Here is an 18867-nt window from a genome sequence, read left to right on the forward strand (position 1 = left end):
AATTTATTTTAAAAAATCAAGAAAAAAATTGCAATAACCTTGTACTAAATTTTAATGAAAAATTAATCCAAAATATCATCAAAATGAAATTTAAAATTTAACAACATTGTTGTATGAACTATTTGGCAACTCTATTTCATATCGATTGGCTATATAATTTACAAATATTTAAAATTAATTTGGAAACAAATTTTTTTTTAATTAATTTTGAATAACTTATTTATATCGTATTTTTAAAAAATTATTTTAAAATATAAAATCAATTTAATTTTTAAAAATAATTATTTATATTTTAATTACATAAAAATAGATTCCCATTTGCAATTATTTTAAATTTGCAATTTATATTAACTTTTATTAGTTTTATTCAATTTCATTGCAAAAATTTTAGATTTCAATTAATAAAGTTGCAAAAGAAATGAATTTCTTTAAAAATATGAAAAGAAAACTATATTACAAGCAAGTGTTCGTAAAATATCTTCATATCAATCAGATCAATAAACATTTGTCAGAACGTCTCGAGGGATCGCTTTAGAGGTGATAGATGGAAAGGAGGCACAATTAACCGGCAACCTTTGGGTTGAAATGCAATATTACCCCATATCTAATCTAATATAATCTAATACATTGTTTTGAAATTTGTAGATCATCCAAATTAATTTGGCTATATTTAAGAAAGCCGTTTTTATATGTTTTCCTTAAAGAATAGGTAAATATTTCGAATTTCTATGCTAAAATTCTAAAATCAAAAGTTGTGTTTTCGTTTCTCAACCGAATAAACTCAATATAGATCAAATAAACTCAATAAAAAAATTTTTATTAAAAAATATTTGTAAAAAATTGAAAAATTAAAATTTTAAACTTCTTGAAAACTTTTTCAAATATTTTTTTTTTATAGTTTAAATAAAATCCCCTGTGGGAGTACAAAAATTTGGTTTTAGTGATTTAAAAAATTATAGATTAATGCAATTCAATTTTTAAACATTTACATTAAAATTTAAAAATAGTTAGGAAATCGGGTTCAGACTTGTTCCGAAAAAATTAAAGCTTAACAAAGTCAGAATTAAAAATAAAGTTTTTCTATAAGAAATCTGAATATCTTAAAATTCTAAGCGTTGAACCCTTCAAACATTATCTGCTGTCTATGATCGCGATTCTTCAATGCATTTTACTGAATTAATTTGGGACTTTCCTTTGTCTAGAATTATTTAAAATTAAAAAAAAATTAAATAATCATTCTTATTAAAAAGATGCAAAACCCTAAAACTAAGAGGAAAAATGTTATTTAAATGTTAAAGTCTTATTTGTTTAAATCAATATTTAAGATTCACCAGATTTAAAGAAAGAATGAAAGTAGACAATATGAAATCAATGAAATCAACTTTAAATCACAAATAATCACTCCTAAATAATTACTCCAATTGTATTAGACCCATTATGTATATTCTACTCTATAAGAAGCAAACACAGACTCTATAAGAGTCAACAAACGCTACAAAATTTTTTAGAAACAATATTGAATTAAGAACGCTTCTAAAAACACATTCCAAAACGCATTATGTAATTTAAAATTCAATTTTCACCACATTTCAATTTTCACCATCGAAGTATTCAATTTCCACCATATTTTCAAAAAAAAAATTTTTGAAAAAAATGATTACTATTTTCATTTTTTCATTCCGTACGTGGACATTTTTCTCCTAGGCAACAAAGTGCTAGTTTTCAAACCCAGCTTTTGTTTATTCAATTTTTAATTTAATTTTTCTATTTAAAACTCATTTTTTTTATTTAAGTTTTCAATTACAATTTTTAATTAAAAAAAATCTGTTCATTCATTTGATCGTGTTTAATGACTGATTTCTATTAAACTTAATAATTAATTGCAGTGTGTACGTTGTAATTAACTCCTTTTATAATTTTTCTTTTTCCCAATAATATCAACAACAAAAAATAAAAAATATACACCATATTTTCTTTCTTTAAACAAAACATTTTTTCTTTCTTATAAAAATTCTTTTAAACTTATTTACATAGATCGTCATTTTTATTACTAACCTACATTGTATAAAATCATAAGTTGGGAACAATTTAAGATTTAAATCACAATATAAATTTAATAAATCAAAATTTTTCAGAATTGAGAAGAACACAAAAAAAAAAAAAAAAAATTGTTTTTAAATTTTTTTTACCATCAATAATTTTTTTTCTTTTAAAAAAACTTTGTTACTTTTTTTATTAAATTTAATTTTCGTACCAGCATCTACCTTTACCTACATATGTACACAATATACGAGTGTAAACATTCCCTAGATTTTTAATTTTTCCCCTAAATTCCAAATACCGAGTTTTTAAACAATTTTTTTTTTCTATACAAATTTATGGCCCCTATATAAATATAATGTGTGTGCACCTTTATATGCAACGTGTACAGGTACGTACAAATAAAATTTTCTCTTTCCGTTTTTGTTTTATTCCTAGTTAACATATATAGGAATACAAAAAAAAAAAAGGAAAAAAGGAAAAAAAATACAGGAAGTGCAATTAAGCTAATTAATAATAAATGTTATTATACTTGAAAAATAATAAAAACAATAAAAAATCAAAACAAAACAGCATAGAAACAGAAGTAAAAATGAGAAGAAAAAAATTTCTTAAAGTAAATAATTACTTTATTCACGAAATATGAGTTATTAGAGTTAAAAGAAAAAGTGAATGGAAAAAAAAGTTAAAAATAAAAAAAAAATCATTTTTCGTTTTACTTTTGTAATTAAAGAAAAAAAAAAGGAGGAAAGTTTCAAACCCCTTTCCTTTTTCGAAACGAGAATTTTGTGTACTCTGGTGGTGCATGTCAAAAATATAGAAAATAAAATTTTCTGGGCGAGTTCTTGTTAACATTTTTTTACCAATTTTTTTTCTTTATTTACCTTTCAGTCAAAGTTTTTTCTTCTATTTTCTTATACTTATTAACATTAAATATTTTCATATATATGTATATATATATATTTTGTCCTTATATATACACAAATTATAATATCGTGTTAAATGAATTTGCTAACACTACATGGCACGGCACGTGACTTCTATTTATAATTGAAATTAAATAATAATATGTATTTAAGTAATAAAATAATTAGAAAAATTTTGTAGAAAACATTTAAAACAATGACGATGAAATTTTATTAAAGTATTATGGTATTTAATTTATTAAAAAAGGAAAATTGATTTATGTAGAAAAATTTATATATAGAATTATTAAAATAATTTGAAATACATGCAGAATTTTTAAAAAATATTTAAAAAATATCCTTATAATTTATTGCCAAATTAAATTTATTGCCTCAGTGAAATTTGTTTCTGTTCTACATTTTTATTTATTTGCTCTATAGTTATTTAAATTTTACTTAAATTTGGTATTAACATGATAAACTGTAACATTTTTTTAAACTACAGGGCATACATAACTGGCTTTTGATTATTAAGAATGCCGTTTTAAATAAAAATAATTTGTTATAAGGATTTATCAAACTTAAATAACGTGGTATTTAATTTAGTTAATTTTATATTTCTAAATCTTATATAAATTCAATATAATAATAAAATTAGGATTTAAAACAAGAAGAACATTCATTTACACATAAATATAAGCTTAGAATGTAATTTTTATTATTCAAGTAGCAAAATTTAAAAATAAATTTACTCTCTATTAGAACTCCATTTCTACTACACACTTTTGTTGAATTTATAAATCGTCTATTGCATAGTAAATAGTACTAATTTAAAATTACAAATTTAAAGCCCTATTCGATTTAAAAATATCAAGAAACTATTCAATAGTATAAAAGTATTAAGAAAACCAGCGTTACTATTTAAAACCGGGAAAGCTGAAAACAGATGATCTTTATACAATAAAATTTAATTTATCGGAAGAACTTTCTTTATACCCTATAGATATCCGATACTTGGATGAAATTTTAAAAGAAAATATTGGTTTTATATATTTTTATCTATACGTTCAGTTAGAAGTCTAGAAAAAATAGATAAGCCGTAAAGTCGACAATGTTAGAGAAATTTTTTTTTTGTACTTTGATTTTATATTTTTATTTAAGTAAGTACATTCTGACAATTCTTTCAAATTTATATTGTTTATTAACATTTTCATATTTGAGGAAACTGACATTTCATTGATATTATAGCGAGTCTATATACGTAAATATTATGTCCTGTATAATAAAATTTTTTGATGAAATTTATATGAATTTTAATATGATTCTTCATTATGACTGGACCCTCAAATATTCATCATCAACCCTATAAAATTCTTTTTATAACATTCATTTAAACTACTTACAAATTAATTCAATATGATTTAGATTAAAATTGTTTTAAATTATTTTCACTGCATGTTTTATTCTATACACATGCGGTGCATTCAATTCTCCTCCAATTAAAATAGACAAACGAAAACAAATTATATACATATTATGTATATGAAATAAACAACATTTTATATGTGTAAAAGTTTATTAAACAAATAAATTAACATCACAAGATAATAACAAATTAATTAACACCATGGTATTATAAATTTTTTTGTTTAAATTTAATTTAAAACAACGAAATAAGTAAAAAGCAAACAAACAGGTTTTTATGCATAACCCAGCACATTTCTTGTCCCTCCTCTCCCCCCCCCCCCTATATTTTCCTTCAAATCTGTTAAAATCAACATAATTTTTTTTTTTGTATTTTCAAATATTCACATATTTCCTTCATAATTACACAATTTATTACATTTTTATTATATTTTTTTTATTTTCAGATATTTGGGTTGCGTTAGTGAACATATGAGAGAATTAAAACCATTTGGTGATGTTCCAGATAAATTATCAGTGCAAATAAAACGATCATTTGTTGCAACACGAACATATGCTCAAGCTGTAATTACTGCATCAGAGATTGTTAAAAAAGTTGCTAACGTAAGTTTAATATTTTTATGTTTTTTCTTTGTTTTTACTTATTTCTTGTTGTTGATTGTTGGTTTCTTAAGTGAGTATAGAAGAAAATATGTGTACATTATAAAACATTGTTGCACATGGTAATTAAATATAAATTAAATAATATTTTCTTATTTATCTTTTTTTTTTGTTTTTGAAAATAAATGATCAAGATTTTTCGGAAAAAAAAGTACATTTAATTGCATAAGGTACTTAAAATATTTTAAAATGCTTCAAAAAGTTTCTTTGACCGGAAAATAGAAAAATATTTCTTTAAATTTTTTTCATATCGAAAAATAAAGATGTCTGATGTCTGCACATGATAAATATATTTAAAAGAAAAATAAATAGTATTAATACGTAATGCAATTAAAGAAAAGCAAATTAAATATTTTTTTTTCATTGAAAAATTCCATTTTACAAAATAATCTAAGAAGCCAATCAACATGCACAGATAAACTGCGTGCAACAATAATTATGAAAGTTTTCAAAAATAAACTTATAAAAATGCCAAATTTTAAAATAATATTAATTAAATTTATTTGCATTATAGTTTTAAATTAAATTCGTATTGCAAAATATTAAAATGAAAAATTTGCAAAATTATTTGAAGTTTTGAATTTTTAAGAAGGGGCAGGATTTTCTTTAAAAAAAATGGGAGGTATCATAATAATTTAACAATTTCAGTAAAAAATTATTTTTTAAACAGTAAGGTATTTGGCAAGAATTTTGACTAAATACAATAAGAATTTTAAAGTGCATATTTTATAAATCGTTTAATAAATACCCGCATTCATGCAGTTCATAAGTACAAAGATATTTGAAATAAATGTCTTCCCACATTCCTTAATATACAATGTAAAATAAACTAAACGAAGTGTGAAATCATTTGACATATATACGTACATGTATATATAATTAAATATATATGAAATTTACAAACTGTTAAATAAACACTTTTCAATAAACAAAAAAAAAACTATGCATATCTACAATTAATTTTAAGCGAAATTAAAAAAATAGTCAAGCGAAACCGGCATTTTAAAAAAGTCTAAGAAAAATTATTATGATTTACTAATTTAATTTTTGTTTTGTGTATTTTCGAATATCTCGCTTTGTTCTGAAATTATATTATTCCCTCTACATATTATACGAAATAACCTTATTAAATTGGATATAGTCTAAGGTACATGCATAATATCACTAAGTCCTCGAAATACGATATTTTCTAATACAACATTTCAAGTTACGATACGATATAAAATTGGACCATTTTTATTCGGCGTGCGACATTGTTCCTGATACGACATTAAAAATTTTTTTATTTTTTTGTAAATTTTTTAAATATTTTTGAATTTTAATTATTTTGTAATCTGTTTTAGCCAGCTAGTTGTATATTTTGTATGGATTTATTCATATTTATATAAAAAGGGTAAAATCTATTACAAGAAACTCTTCTAAGATAAAATAGTTTATCTAATTTACATTTTGTGTTCATACATTTTTTTTACTCCTCAAATAACAATTCGAGTTACAACATAAATTTCTGGAACCAAAAATGTCGTATGTCGATGATTTTGAGTATGTCGGTGACCTATAATTATAAAATATACGATACCTATATGCATTGTAATAAATTTTATAAATCAGCGCTTATATCTTCATCGCCAAAACTTTTTATTTCAGGCCTAAGGATTACTACGTGCATTATCATTTAAAATTAGAGTTACACAATCTACAGTTTATTATTTTCCAAATTAACGAGAATATGTCAACAACAAAAAGAGTTAACAACTATCATACTGAGTACGATCACAATCAATAAAATTCTGCTATGCGATAAAAATTCAAGAAAAAAAGATCCTCAAAGGAAACTGACTCAGTATCATTTTCCCGTATAATTTTCGTTTGAGGAGAATTTCTTCTATTAGATTTTACCCTTTTTATATAAATATGAATAAATCCATACAAAATATACAACTAAATGACTAAAACAGATTACAAAATAATCGAAACTCAAAATGAAAAACCCTGTAACCCGCTCTTTTATCAAAGAATGCTTAAGAAATATAATTCTTGATAACTATTTTAGCTAAATTTCAAATTGCTGTAATTATATGTTCAAAATACTATAGTATTTTGTCCCACAGTAATTGTAAACCCACTGTATATCTAAATAAAATAAATTATGATGATCAAAGGCCAAAAGTTAAAATAAAAATTAATTAATTTTACCTGCATACTGCATATGAGTATTAGTGTAAATATATATACATATATACATATCTAAATATTATTTAATTAATTTTTAATTTTTCGCTCATTACAACATGTTATTACTGTACATACCTATACTGGTATGTATATACATATCTATACGTATAAATTTTTATATTTTCATAAATTTTTTTTTTATATTTAATTTTGCTCTTCTTCTCTTTTACAGACTCGTGTTTATTCAGAATGTACAGCTGCATTAACAAAAATGCAACAATGTGGTATTTGTAAAGGTCACTCAGAGAAACCATGTAATGCATATTGTGTTAATGTAATGAAAGGATGTTTGCAACATTTTAATGAATTAGATACAGAATGGGATAATTTTGTTGCTGCAATTGTTAAATTATCAGAAAGATTATTAGGACCATTTAATATTGTTATGGTTGTTGAACCAATAAATATAAAAATTTCGGAGGCTATAATGAATTTTCAGGTATGTATATATATAAGTTATGTAATAGCGGATAGTGTATTATCTATAACATTATCCTACATAATAAAAATATTTTTTGAAAAAGGTGTTAAAGATTTTCAAATTGTATAAATTCTTTGTTATATTATCATTGTATTATTAATTTTATAATACTGGTTATACTTTATATGTACGTACATATATGTAAACATTTTTTGTATAATGTATATAAGTGTGTTTATATGTAGAAATTAAACATTATTACATATAAAGGTATCTACAAATTTTATTTTATATGCTTTTTTTTTCTATGTTCATTTCTTAATTTACTACAAATTATCTGGGTTTTTATAATTAAGTTTTTGTTTCTTTTGTTCACCGAAACATAAATAAGAGTATAGATATTCATGTTACATTATATAATATGTACTATTGTGTATATTGTATACGTACATACACATATATATATGTGATAATGATTTATGTTTTTAAATTCTTTAGATATTTTCCAACATAATGTCTGCCTATATTATGTGCATTAAAAAAATTTAAGAAAAAAAAATGTTTGTGAGCTTATGTTTGTGTTAAACTATTAACATTATTAATGAAGACCTCCTATGTTGTAAAAATATTATTGTTGATTATATAGATATTGATTTTGATGATAATATCCAGATGAAATGATGAAAATTTATATTGATACCGACTAATGATATTGATTAAATTAGAAATTAAAAAAAAATGATTCGAAAAGAATTTTTAGAGTTGAAAAAGCCGAAGAATATAAAATGGAAAAATAGAAAATATGAATTTTATTAATATATATATGTATACTCGTATTTTTTTTTTTTTGGTTTTTTTAATTTATATTCTTGTAATTAAGTTATTAACTTTAATATCATAATGATTATTGAATTTTCTGTTTTATTTTTGAATTCTTTGGAAGTTGAACGCATCCCATGAAAATTTGATTTTTTTTTTCGATTATATTCCCTCTAAATGAATTTTTTTCTGATTTTAAATTGTTATAATCAATGGAATGCATATACGATAAATGATTAACAAAGGTATATAGCTGTTATATAAGAAATTGAAACAATTTCAGATTAGATCAATTTTTTTCCGTAGAAATTTAAAAATCTAATTGAATCAAATTTAAATTTCAAATTTACTGTTCACTTCCGTTCAGTTTTGCAATTCAATCTTAACCTTTGATTAGTTTCTTTATTTATTATTATATGGTTTTATTAGAGGTGTTGAATGCACTTTTTGAATTAATACTGGCAATAATTAATTAGAAGAATTCTACACCATTTTAAATATGCGATTCCTTTTAAAATTAATAATATAATTAAGTCCTTAGCAAACAAATTGAACACATTAAGTGTTACTATTGTATATTTAAATGTGTTTAGGCTAGTTTCTCATAACAAAATTCTAATAATCCGAAGTTAAAAATTTTTAAATAGCCTATAATTGTATAAATTCGAATCAATAGATTTCTCAATTAATTCAATTGCTTGAACCAAAATATTTTGAGGAAAATATTAATGGTACCCTCTGAGGAAAATTTTTTAAAGTGTCTCAATTTTTTCATAAAATTATGAAAATACTCGTTTTAATTTCAATCTACGAAGGGTGTAAAATTTTAAGCGTAAATTAATTGAATTTTTGGAACGGGTTACATTTTGAAAGAAATTTATTAATATTTTCTGCAGGAAATTGTTTGGTAACATCTGAACGAATGAAAAATTGCTTTGTCTACGCCTTAAATTAGCATAAATAATAGTATAACGCTTAGGAGAATTTTTTTTGTAATTTTATAATTTTTAATGAAAAATGCACTTTCTTTTTCTAAATAAGAAACTCTAAATAAATTAAATATCTAAACTTTAAAATTATTTCTAAAATGAAATAAATCATTTAAAAATTATTTTATTATATAAAAATTTTTCCATCTTTTAAGCACAAATTTTAAATTCTATTTTATTATTTTTATTTTGAAAAATATAGGAAACTGGTCAAGATATATCAAATCAAGTTTTTACTGGCTGTGGTAGACCAACATTAGGACGTAAAAGACGTAATCTATATAGTGATAAAATTGCTATTTCAAATAATGAATCCGATATATTAGATATTGATGCACAAATTGAAGATGAAGTTATTACAGATAGCAATAATAATAATAACAATAATAATGAACATCGTTTAAATAAAAGATCACCAATATCCGAAATGGATCAACAACAACAGCAACAAAATGATCAGGAGCACCAGGAACAATTACAACAAGAACATCAATCTGAACAATCATTACCATCATCTTTAGAAACACAAGGTGGTGGCGGTGGTAGAAATAAAAATAAAAAAAGTGGTAAAAAAATTGATGATGATGAAATGGATAATAGAGAACCAGATTTAGATAAATTAGTTAAAGATATTAGAGAAAAAGTAAAAGAATCAAAGAAATTTTGGTCAAATTTAGCGTATCATTTATGTAATAATGAAGATAATGTTGCATCACCAAAAGATGATCGTTGTTGGAATGGTACAACTGTTGATAGGTAAAAATTAATAATTAATTTTATAATAAAATAATTTTAATTTTATAAATTTTATTTTTAAGGTATCGACATCCAATTGTTTTAGAACAAAGTACTAATCCAGAATTTCCATCAAATCAAAATTTTAAACCTAATAATGTTATTGTTAATCAATTATATTATTTGAAAACAACAGTGAATCATTTGAAAAATGCTTTTAATGGCTTAGATGTTGATTGGTCAGACCAAGGTAAGTGAAATTTTCCATTTTTTTTTAATAATATAAATAAAAATTGAAACGAAGTAATTCTGATATTATACAATTTTTTAAGCTATACTTTTTAAATTTTGAAATTTCCGAACATATTTTATTCAATCATTGTTTATTAAGTACGACCATAAATCATAACAAATTTTAAATAATAAATCAAAAATTTTAATATGTACTAATTTTATAACTTTCTTTATTTTTATTTTTTTTTTTAGAAGAACCTGATTATGAAAATGGTTCAGGATCTGGTGATGGTATTGGTAGCGATGATGAAGATGATGATGAAGATAATATACATGGTTCTGGTTCACATGGTTATGATGATAATCACTCAACAATTGGTCCAACTGGTTCACGTGATGGTGGTATATCAATTGATCATGGTGGTCATGGTGGTACTGGTACTGGTACACAAATTCATGGCAATCATGATCATACATATAATAGTAATACAAATAGAAAAGATGAAACATCAACTAAAAAGAGTATAACACAATCAAATAATGAAAATGAAACATATAAACATAATAAAGCAAATAGTTCAACAAAATTAAAAGCAATATCATTAATAAAAGCAATAGTTATGTACTTATTTCCAATTTATATGGCATGGTTTGGTGGCATATTTACGGAGTTGCTGTGATTTTATGTTTAGATATTAGGAATTATAATAATATTATATATTTTTTATTTTTAAAAATGAAACACAATTTAAAAAAAATAACAAATTTTGCATTATATTATACGTATATATATATATATATATATATATATATATATATATATATATATATATATATATATATATATATATATATATATATACCTTATATATATTATATAAATCTTTCTCATACATTTAAATGTATGAAAAATGAAAGAAATTTTATATATATATATATATATATATATGTATTTATATATAAAAATATATAAATGTACAGCATATAAACAATATGAATTGTATACTTACATAAGAACAAAAATAATATTATGTAAAACTAACATTTAGGAATGATAAATTTCATTAAATTATAATATATAAATTTATGTATATGAATATATATATATATGTACATTGCATACATATTAATAAATTAAAAAAATTTCAAAAATTAATTTAATATTTCAAAAGAAAAATGAAAAAATTTACAAAAAATTTAAGATATAAATAAAAAATAAAAAACAAAGTTGCAAAATAAATTTTAACTGGCAAAAAAAAGTTGGTAGTAATTTAAGTTTCATATTTATAGATGAAAAAAAAAAAAACAAAATAATATAATTAATTTTTTTTTTACAATAATAATAAATTATAAGTTTATTTAATATAAATTGAATTACAAAAAAAAAACAAATACAATATATTTAATAAGTTCTGTTTTATTAACACATACAAAATCATTTGTATAAAATATATATATATATATATATATATATACAAATATATATGCAAATATATATATATATATATATATATTATAAATATTTAATATAAATGGAGAGATAGTCATATAGAAAAAGTAAAATAATAAAAAGAAAGTTAATGAAAACAACACAGTTAAATTGTACTAAAAAAAATTATTATAAGTTTATAGTATTTTTAATTTAAAAAAAGAAAAAAGAAAAATTTCATTACAAATATAATTGTACATAATCACTCTGAATCAGGAAAGATAATCTAAATTTAAAATATTTGTTTTTAATTTATTCTTTTATATATATACATGTTTAACTTTTTTCATTTTTAATGTTTTTAAATAGAATTTTTGTATGATAAAAGATGATTGTACTAAAAGTTTTGAAAATTTTTAAAAAACTATTGATTATGAATAGCACAAAGTTCGGTTATATAACAACAATAATTATATATATGATTTTAGGTATTAAAGACAAATCAAACAAATTTTATAATTTATTAATTTATATTCCAAAATTTTAAAAGTACACCTACTAACTAACATTTTTGTAATAATAAAAGCCTAAATTAAGATTTTAAAATATTTAATAACAATAATTTAAAAATTTAGGTTCATTTTGTAAAATATTGGTATTGTACCACATATAGTAAATAATATTATAGAGTATATGTGGCATTATATACATATATGACTTACATTATCATGCATAATGGGATTTATCATTTGAATTTATTTTAAAAATTATATATAATATTAAATATAATATACATTAATTGAATATAACATTAATTAGTTAGTAATACAATTGGTAGAATCATTTTCAGGTATGCATCTGCATAAACATACATATATTCAAAAATCTTCCATACAAATTGCAAATTTGAACAATAAATTAAATTAAAATTTTATTTTCTATTATTCAAATAAAAATAAATTTATATACTGTTTATATATTTTAAAAATACAAAAAAAAATCTGTCCGTATGTTTCCAATTTTATTTCTTAAAATTAAAAACAATCTTAAAAAATCTATACATAATATTGCATCAAAATATAATAAAAAAAGAACTTACATTTTGAATCAGTAATTTGTAAATCTCAAAATTCTAAACAAATGTATATAAAAATATTTACCTGCACAAATTATAACATTGATTACGTTTACATTTGTTTTTTCCTTCTTCACTCCTAGTTTCATAGCGTCATAGAGTTAACTAGGTTGGTGATTAGCCTGCCGTAATTACGTTTACATTACTGAATATAAAAGCTATACTGTCGCAATACATTTTCGAAAACTATACATTGTAAAAATACCATATTTATGCTTTAATGAAGACAGCCTTATTCTCATTAATATAAAGTTCCATGTTTCTCAAAAAATAATAATAATGTTAATTGCTTTAGCAATTAAATCAAGATTACTTTTAGTGCAATCATTTTATCATAATGCAAATATATAACACTATAATTATTATATTTTGGAATACTTGACAACAATTTTTATTTGTTTAATATATAAATGCTATTAATAGTATTTCTAATTTTGTTTTTGAATTAAACATTATGTACATTTAATTTGTAGTTCTCTTCTCATATTATTATATAACTTATTGCTTTTTAAATATAAAAATATAATACAAAAAAAAACATATTTTATTATTTTAGTATTTAAAATGAAAAAAATGAAAAAAAAACAAACAAACATCTTCCATTTCCAAATCTGAATAATGCTAAAAGCAGAATAAATATATTCACATACATAAAATGTTAAATAAATTAAAATATAAAAGCAATCAACAGAATATTAAAAAATTTGAAAGAAAAAAACAAACATAAAAAAAAGGAAAATATTTAATAAAATTATAAAATTATTTTGTACTAAATATATTCATATAAATATAAAATAATTATTGTATAGTAAATGTACTTGTATTTTTCAAAATAATTATAAAATAAAAACAAAACAAAAAAATTATATTAATTTAAAATTTTCATTTTAAAAAAATTTTATTATTATTATAATTTTTTAATTTTTTTTATTTATCTTTTAAATAAAACATATCGCCCATATTATAATTTTTTGTTTTTTATATTTAAAAAATCATTTTGTTATAATATATTAAAAAAAAAAAAACAAAAAATTTAAAATTATGTAGCAAATACTGCTAACAAAATGTGCTCTATATTACTGAAAACAAAGGGAATCTATCAAAATGCAAATCCAACATCAAATTAACTTAATCAATAATTAAAAATACATTGCTGAATAAGTCAAATTGACGTTAGATTTTGTATTTTCGTAGGCGCCCTAAATACTTTTTTTTTTATATATAAATATATAAATTATTTAAAGATATTATTATAAAACAAATTTATGAAAACGATGTACGTACATTTATAATTGCAAACAAAAGTAAAAAAGTCTTATATATATAATTAATACAAAAAAACAAACCTTGTAAAATATCAATTTACTTTAATTTAGTAATTTAGGAATTTAAAGAACAAATAAATAAATAACAAATATAATATTTAATAAAAAAGTAAATAATGATAATAATTATTTAATCCGACAATTTTTTTTCTTAATTTTTAAATATTACGTATGTGATTTCTATTATTTTATGACAGAACTAATATAAAATTGTAGAGTGATTAATGGAAGCAAATATTTGAAATCAAATTCATTGTTATAAAAACAAGATTTATTAAATTTATTATTTAAATTTGCTTATAAAAATCAATTTCAATAATTAAATTCATTAATATAAAAATTTAATAATTTAGCAATATCAACATTTATTATTGAAATATGATAATTGCAATTAATGCTTCTTACATTTTAACTTAGTATGTTTATTATTTTTCTTTTACTCTCAAAAAAATGTGCTATCATATAATAAAAATAGCATATAATTCGGTTAAATTTAATTATTAAATTTCAATTAAATTCTCACCACAAATATATGCATTGAAAAAATAAAAAATTATTATCAATTCTATTAATTGTAAAATTAACAGAAATGTAATCGAAACACAACACTGAAAGAAATACAATTTCCTTTTAAAAATATCAACAATTTAATAAGCAATTTTGTATTCGTAATAACAACCATTTATTAAATTTGTTAATCACTCTAAAATAAAATCCGTAAATAAAAAATATCAATTAATTTAATAAAATATCAATTAAATTTACTACAACCCAAAACCAATTTTTGTAATATTTTGTAAAATGATTTGTCTTGTATAAAAAATATCCACTAAAATCGTGCCTAAATTAATTTCTATATAATTTTGATTTCATTTAAATTTGGATTTTTGTTTTCAAAATATTGTGATTATGTTGATGTATACTTTTTAGGATTTAAATTAATTAAAAATTTATAATTAAACAAAACATAAATAAGTATAATACATGTATATTTGGATATATTGCATCGCAGTTTAATAAATTATTGAAAAATTATTATGATTACAAAAATTTATAAAATCAGGCAAAATTTAAATTAAAATATAAGGAAATAAATTAATTAAATAAATTAGTATTAACTATTATGGAACGTATGCAACTCATTTAATGAATTTAAAAAAAAAAATGTTGCTAAATACCAATTTTGAATCTAAATTCAAAAATCTTTAAAATAACTATAAAACATTATAAAAAATATTATTATGTTTGATTAATTGAAAAATTGAAAGAATTACAATTGTTTTTGTTTAATAAACTCAAATCATTTGATAATATTTGAACACAATTAAATTAAAATTAAAAATAATACATATATTTTAATAGTTTTTCGAGTCATTACTTTATTTTTAAAATTTAAATTGAAAAGTTAAAAACATTATCACAGGTCATCATTATTAAGGGAACGTTCAAGAAAATATAAAACCCTCTAAATTTTTATTCGATTAACTTTAATTTAATGAAAACAATATAAGTATTATAAATATTTACAATAAAATAACTAAAGAAAGTTAAAGAATAATAATAATTAAATTGGGATTTTATTCTTATTCACTTTTTCTTTTCACTTTATGGTACAATAGTATTATACTCGTATACAACATAATAAACTTTTACTTTGTTGCCTTTTTCAGTATTAAATTTCAATTGTTTTTTAATATTAAAAACAAATTAACTACATAAAAATTGTTTTGTTATATTATAATTATTTGGATTTTCTCAAAAAAATTTCTTTTAAATTTAATTTTGATTTTATATTTCTTTTCCAATTTTTCTGTTTCATTTCTTTTAAAATGAATTCCTAAAAAATTTATGAATACCAAAAAAAAAAACAAAAATACTAAAAATACGTAATATAACTTGTGTAATGCATGAAAGAAAAAATTAAATATTAAAAACAATAAAATATATAAATATACAAATTATAAACTATATATATTTTTTTGAAAATTTTTACAAAAATTAATTAAAATTCAAATACATATTATAATCAATATTAAAAAAAAAATTGTAAAATTTAAAATAAAAAATTTCTTAACTATAAATGTTACAATTTATTGTATACGATTTGTATTATACACTATGTATGCATATTGTATGTACATAAAATTTAAAATTTTAAAAATCTTCATTTTTAATATTTTAAAAAATATGTTTTAAAAATTTAATCAAAATTCTTATAACACAATTTGTTTAATTAAACGAACGTATTAGAAAGCATAAATTAAATCTTATTATAATTGTAATATATATTTAATATATATTTAATATATATTAAATTATAATATCCTATAATATTTTGTAATATATATTTAATTATAATTGTAATACAAAATAATTTTCTTGCAATTATATATATGTATTTTTTTTAACTTAATTATACATGTTTTTGTATATGCATACTTTTTATATTAATTCTTTTTTTTATAATATCCTAAAGCAATTAATTGTAGGTTGATAAAAATAACAATCCAAATCTGAATGAATGAATAAAAATAATAATCAAACAGGAATGTAAAATATCTGTACCAAGAGTATTAAAAAAAAATAATTAAACAAAAAATTTTACATATTCATTCGAAAAAAAAATATATATATAGATTTGGAAAACCTTAGTTAAAAAATATCTTCTTTGTCAGTGGGCTTTTACGAACTTAATTATGAACGAAGTTAATTTTAAAAGTTGTATTTGTTTTAAATCTTTAAACTTCCTCAAAGAAAATTCGAACATTTGCATAATAATTAATTTATCTAATTACATTTATGAACTAATTACAAAAATTGGATTTCATATATTTATATTCTGGAAATTTTAACATGCTCCATATATCATATCAAATTTTTACTTTATAATTGAAGAAAAAAGAAGAAGCAATGAATGGCACATTATTTTTCTTTCGCTGAAAAATCTCAACAAGCACAAAATCATATTGCAATCACATATGTATTTACCAGAAAATATATACCTAAAAAGAAATACACATATTATAAAAAGTAATCAATATTAAAATATTTTCTCAATGATTGAACTTATTTTACTACTTACCTACAATCTTAGTTTCATCTTTTGTCTTCACTTTCCGTGTTTGATTTTTTGTATATATATTTCTTTGAGATATGTTGAGATTTTTCTATGCACATGTATAAATCGGTATTATTAAAATGTATGAATACAGAAAATTTTCAATACGCACATATTAAATTAACTAATTCATTTCAATTTAAAGTAAAATTTATTATACAAAAAAAAATTAATTTCAATTGCTAATAGTCAGAATCCAAAACTGAAAGCTTGTCCTTTATGTACATATAAGCAAAATACATAAGTTACTGTAAGTAAAATACCGTTTCAAATTATTTATGCATGTGCAAAAAGGAATTTCACACAATCGCAACAACATATAAAATTAAATTAGTATAATTGACAATATTAAAAGAATTTAATTTTTGTTTATTAAATTTGAATAATTAAATTACTATTTTATTAAATTTGAATGATTATTATTATGATTATTGTTTCAATTTAATTAAAAATAAATTTATCAAGCACTTAACAACTCTCTCAAATGAAATTAATTGTCATACTAAAATTTATAAAATCTTAAATGTCAAAAATATATACATTCTCATATTAAAATGAGTTTGAGTGAAATTATTTTGAATTTGAGCATTTTAGATGGTTATTATAGATCTACTCATATAGTACGGTTATTAAAAATATGAAAGATCAATAAATAAAATAAAATAAATGGGAATAAATTTTAAACAACCCAAAAAGCTTTACATTACAATCAATTGAATAAATAATTTTTTAAATTTATTAAATTTTAAAATATTGAAATTTCTTCAAATTTTCTTTTTTTATTTAATTGAATTTTCCTATTAATTGATGAATTCATATATTTCACGTACCTATAAAAAATATTTTTCTTTCACTATAAATTATTATTATCATTATTTTTTAAATTAATTACTATATTAAATATAATTATAAAAAATTATAATTGTCATTAATTTAATTAATAAAAAAAAATGTAAAATTAAAATGTAAAGTAATACAGAAAAAATTTTCATTTTTTTAAGAATATTTTCTTTATAGATGCGTACATAATAGATTATATATATATATACATATATATACCTACCTATATAAAATATTAAAATATAATTTTTAATTTTAATTAGATATATTTATTTATATTCATTAAAAAAAAATTAAATTGATTAAAACAAGAAAATGTTAATAATAATTGTATTACAAATAGAAATAAAATTAAAATTAAAAATAAACATAAATAAATTACATATGTTTATATTAAATATTTATAATTTAAACATCAAAATAATATTAAAATAATGCTTAATATTTAAAAAAAAAATATTCACGTTCATTTTTTGGAATACTGAATTGAAATGATAAAATTTTAATACACATTTAACTACAAAATTAATTAAATGAACGTGTATTATAAATGTTAA

At 20.0% G+C, this 18867-nt stretch overlaps 1 protein-coding gene across 1 annotated transcript in view; it reads left to right on the forward strand.

Moving 5' to 3' along the window:
* The window catches only part of LOC129609260 (glypican-6), a 79854-nt gene extending 68619 nt beyond the window's left edge, over positions 1-11235 (forward strand). Inside the window, exons 4-8 of the mRNA XM_055521194.1 lie at positions 4817-4973; positions 7438-7704; positions 9697-10250; positions 10313-10479; positions 10716-11235. Coding sequence (XP_055377169.1) covers positions 4817-4973; positions 7438-7704; positions 9697-10250; positions 10313-10479; positions 10716-11143 — 1573 coding nt within the window. The 3' untranslated portion in view covers positions 11144-11235. The remainder of the gene's footprint in view (positions 1-4816; positions 4974-7437; positions 7705-9696; positions 10251-10312; positions 10480-10715) is intronic.
* Positions 11236-18867: the final 7632 nt, after the last annotated feature.

Source organism: Condylostylus longicornis, unplaced genomic scaffold (assembly GCF_029603195.1).
Source record: "Condylostylus longicornis isolate FDR11 unplaced genomic scaffold, ASM2960319v2 ptg000038l, whole genome shotgun sequence".
NCBI classification, from domain to species: Eukaryota; Metazoa; Arthropoda; class Insecta; order Diptera; family Dolichopodidae; genus Condylostylus; species Condylostylus longicornis.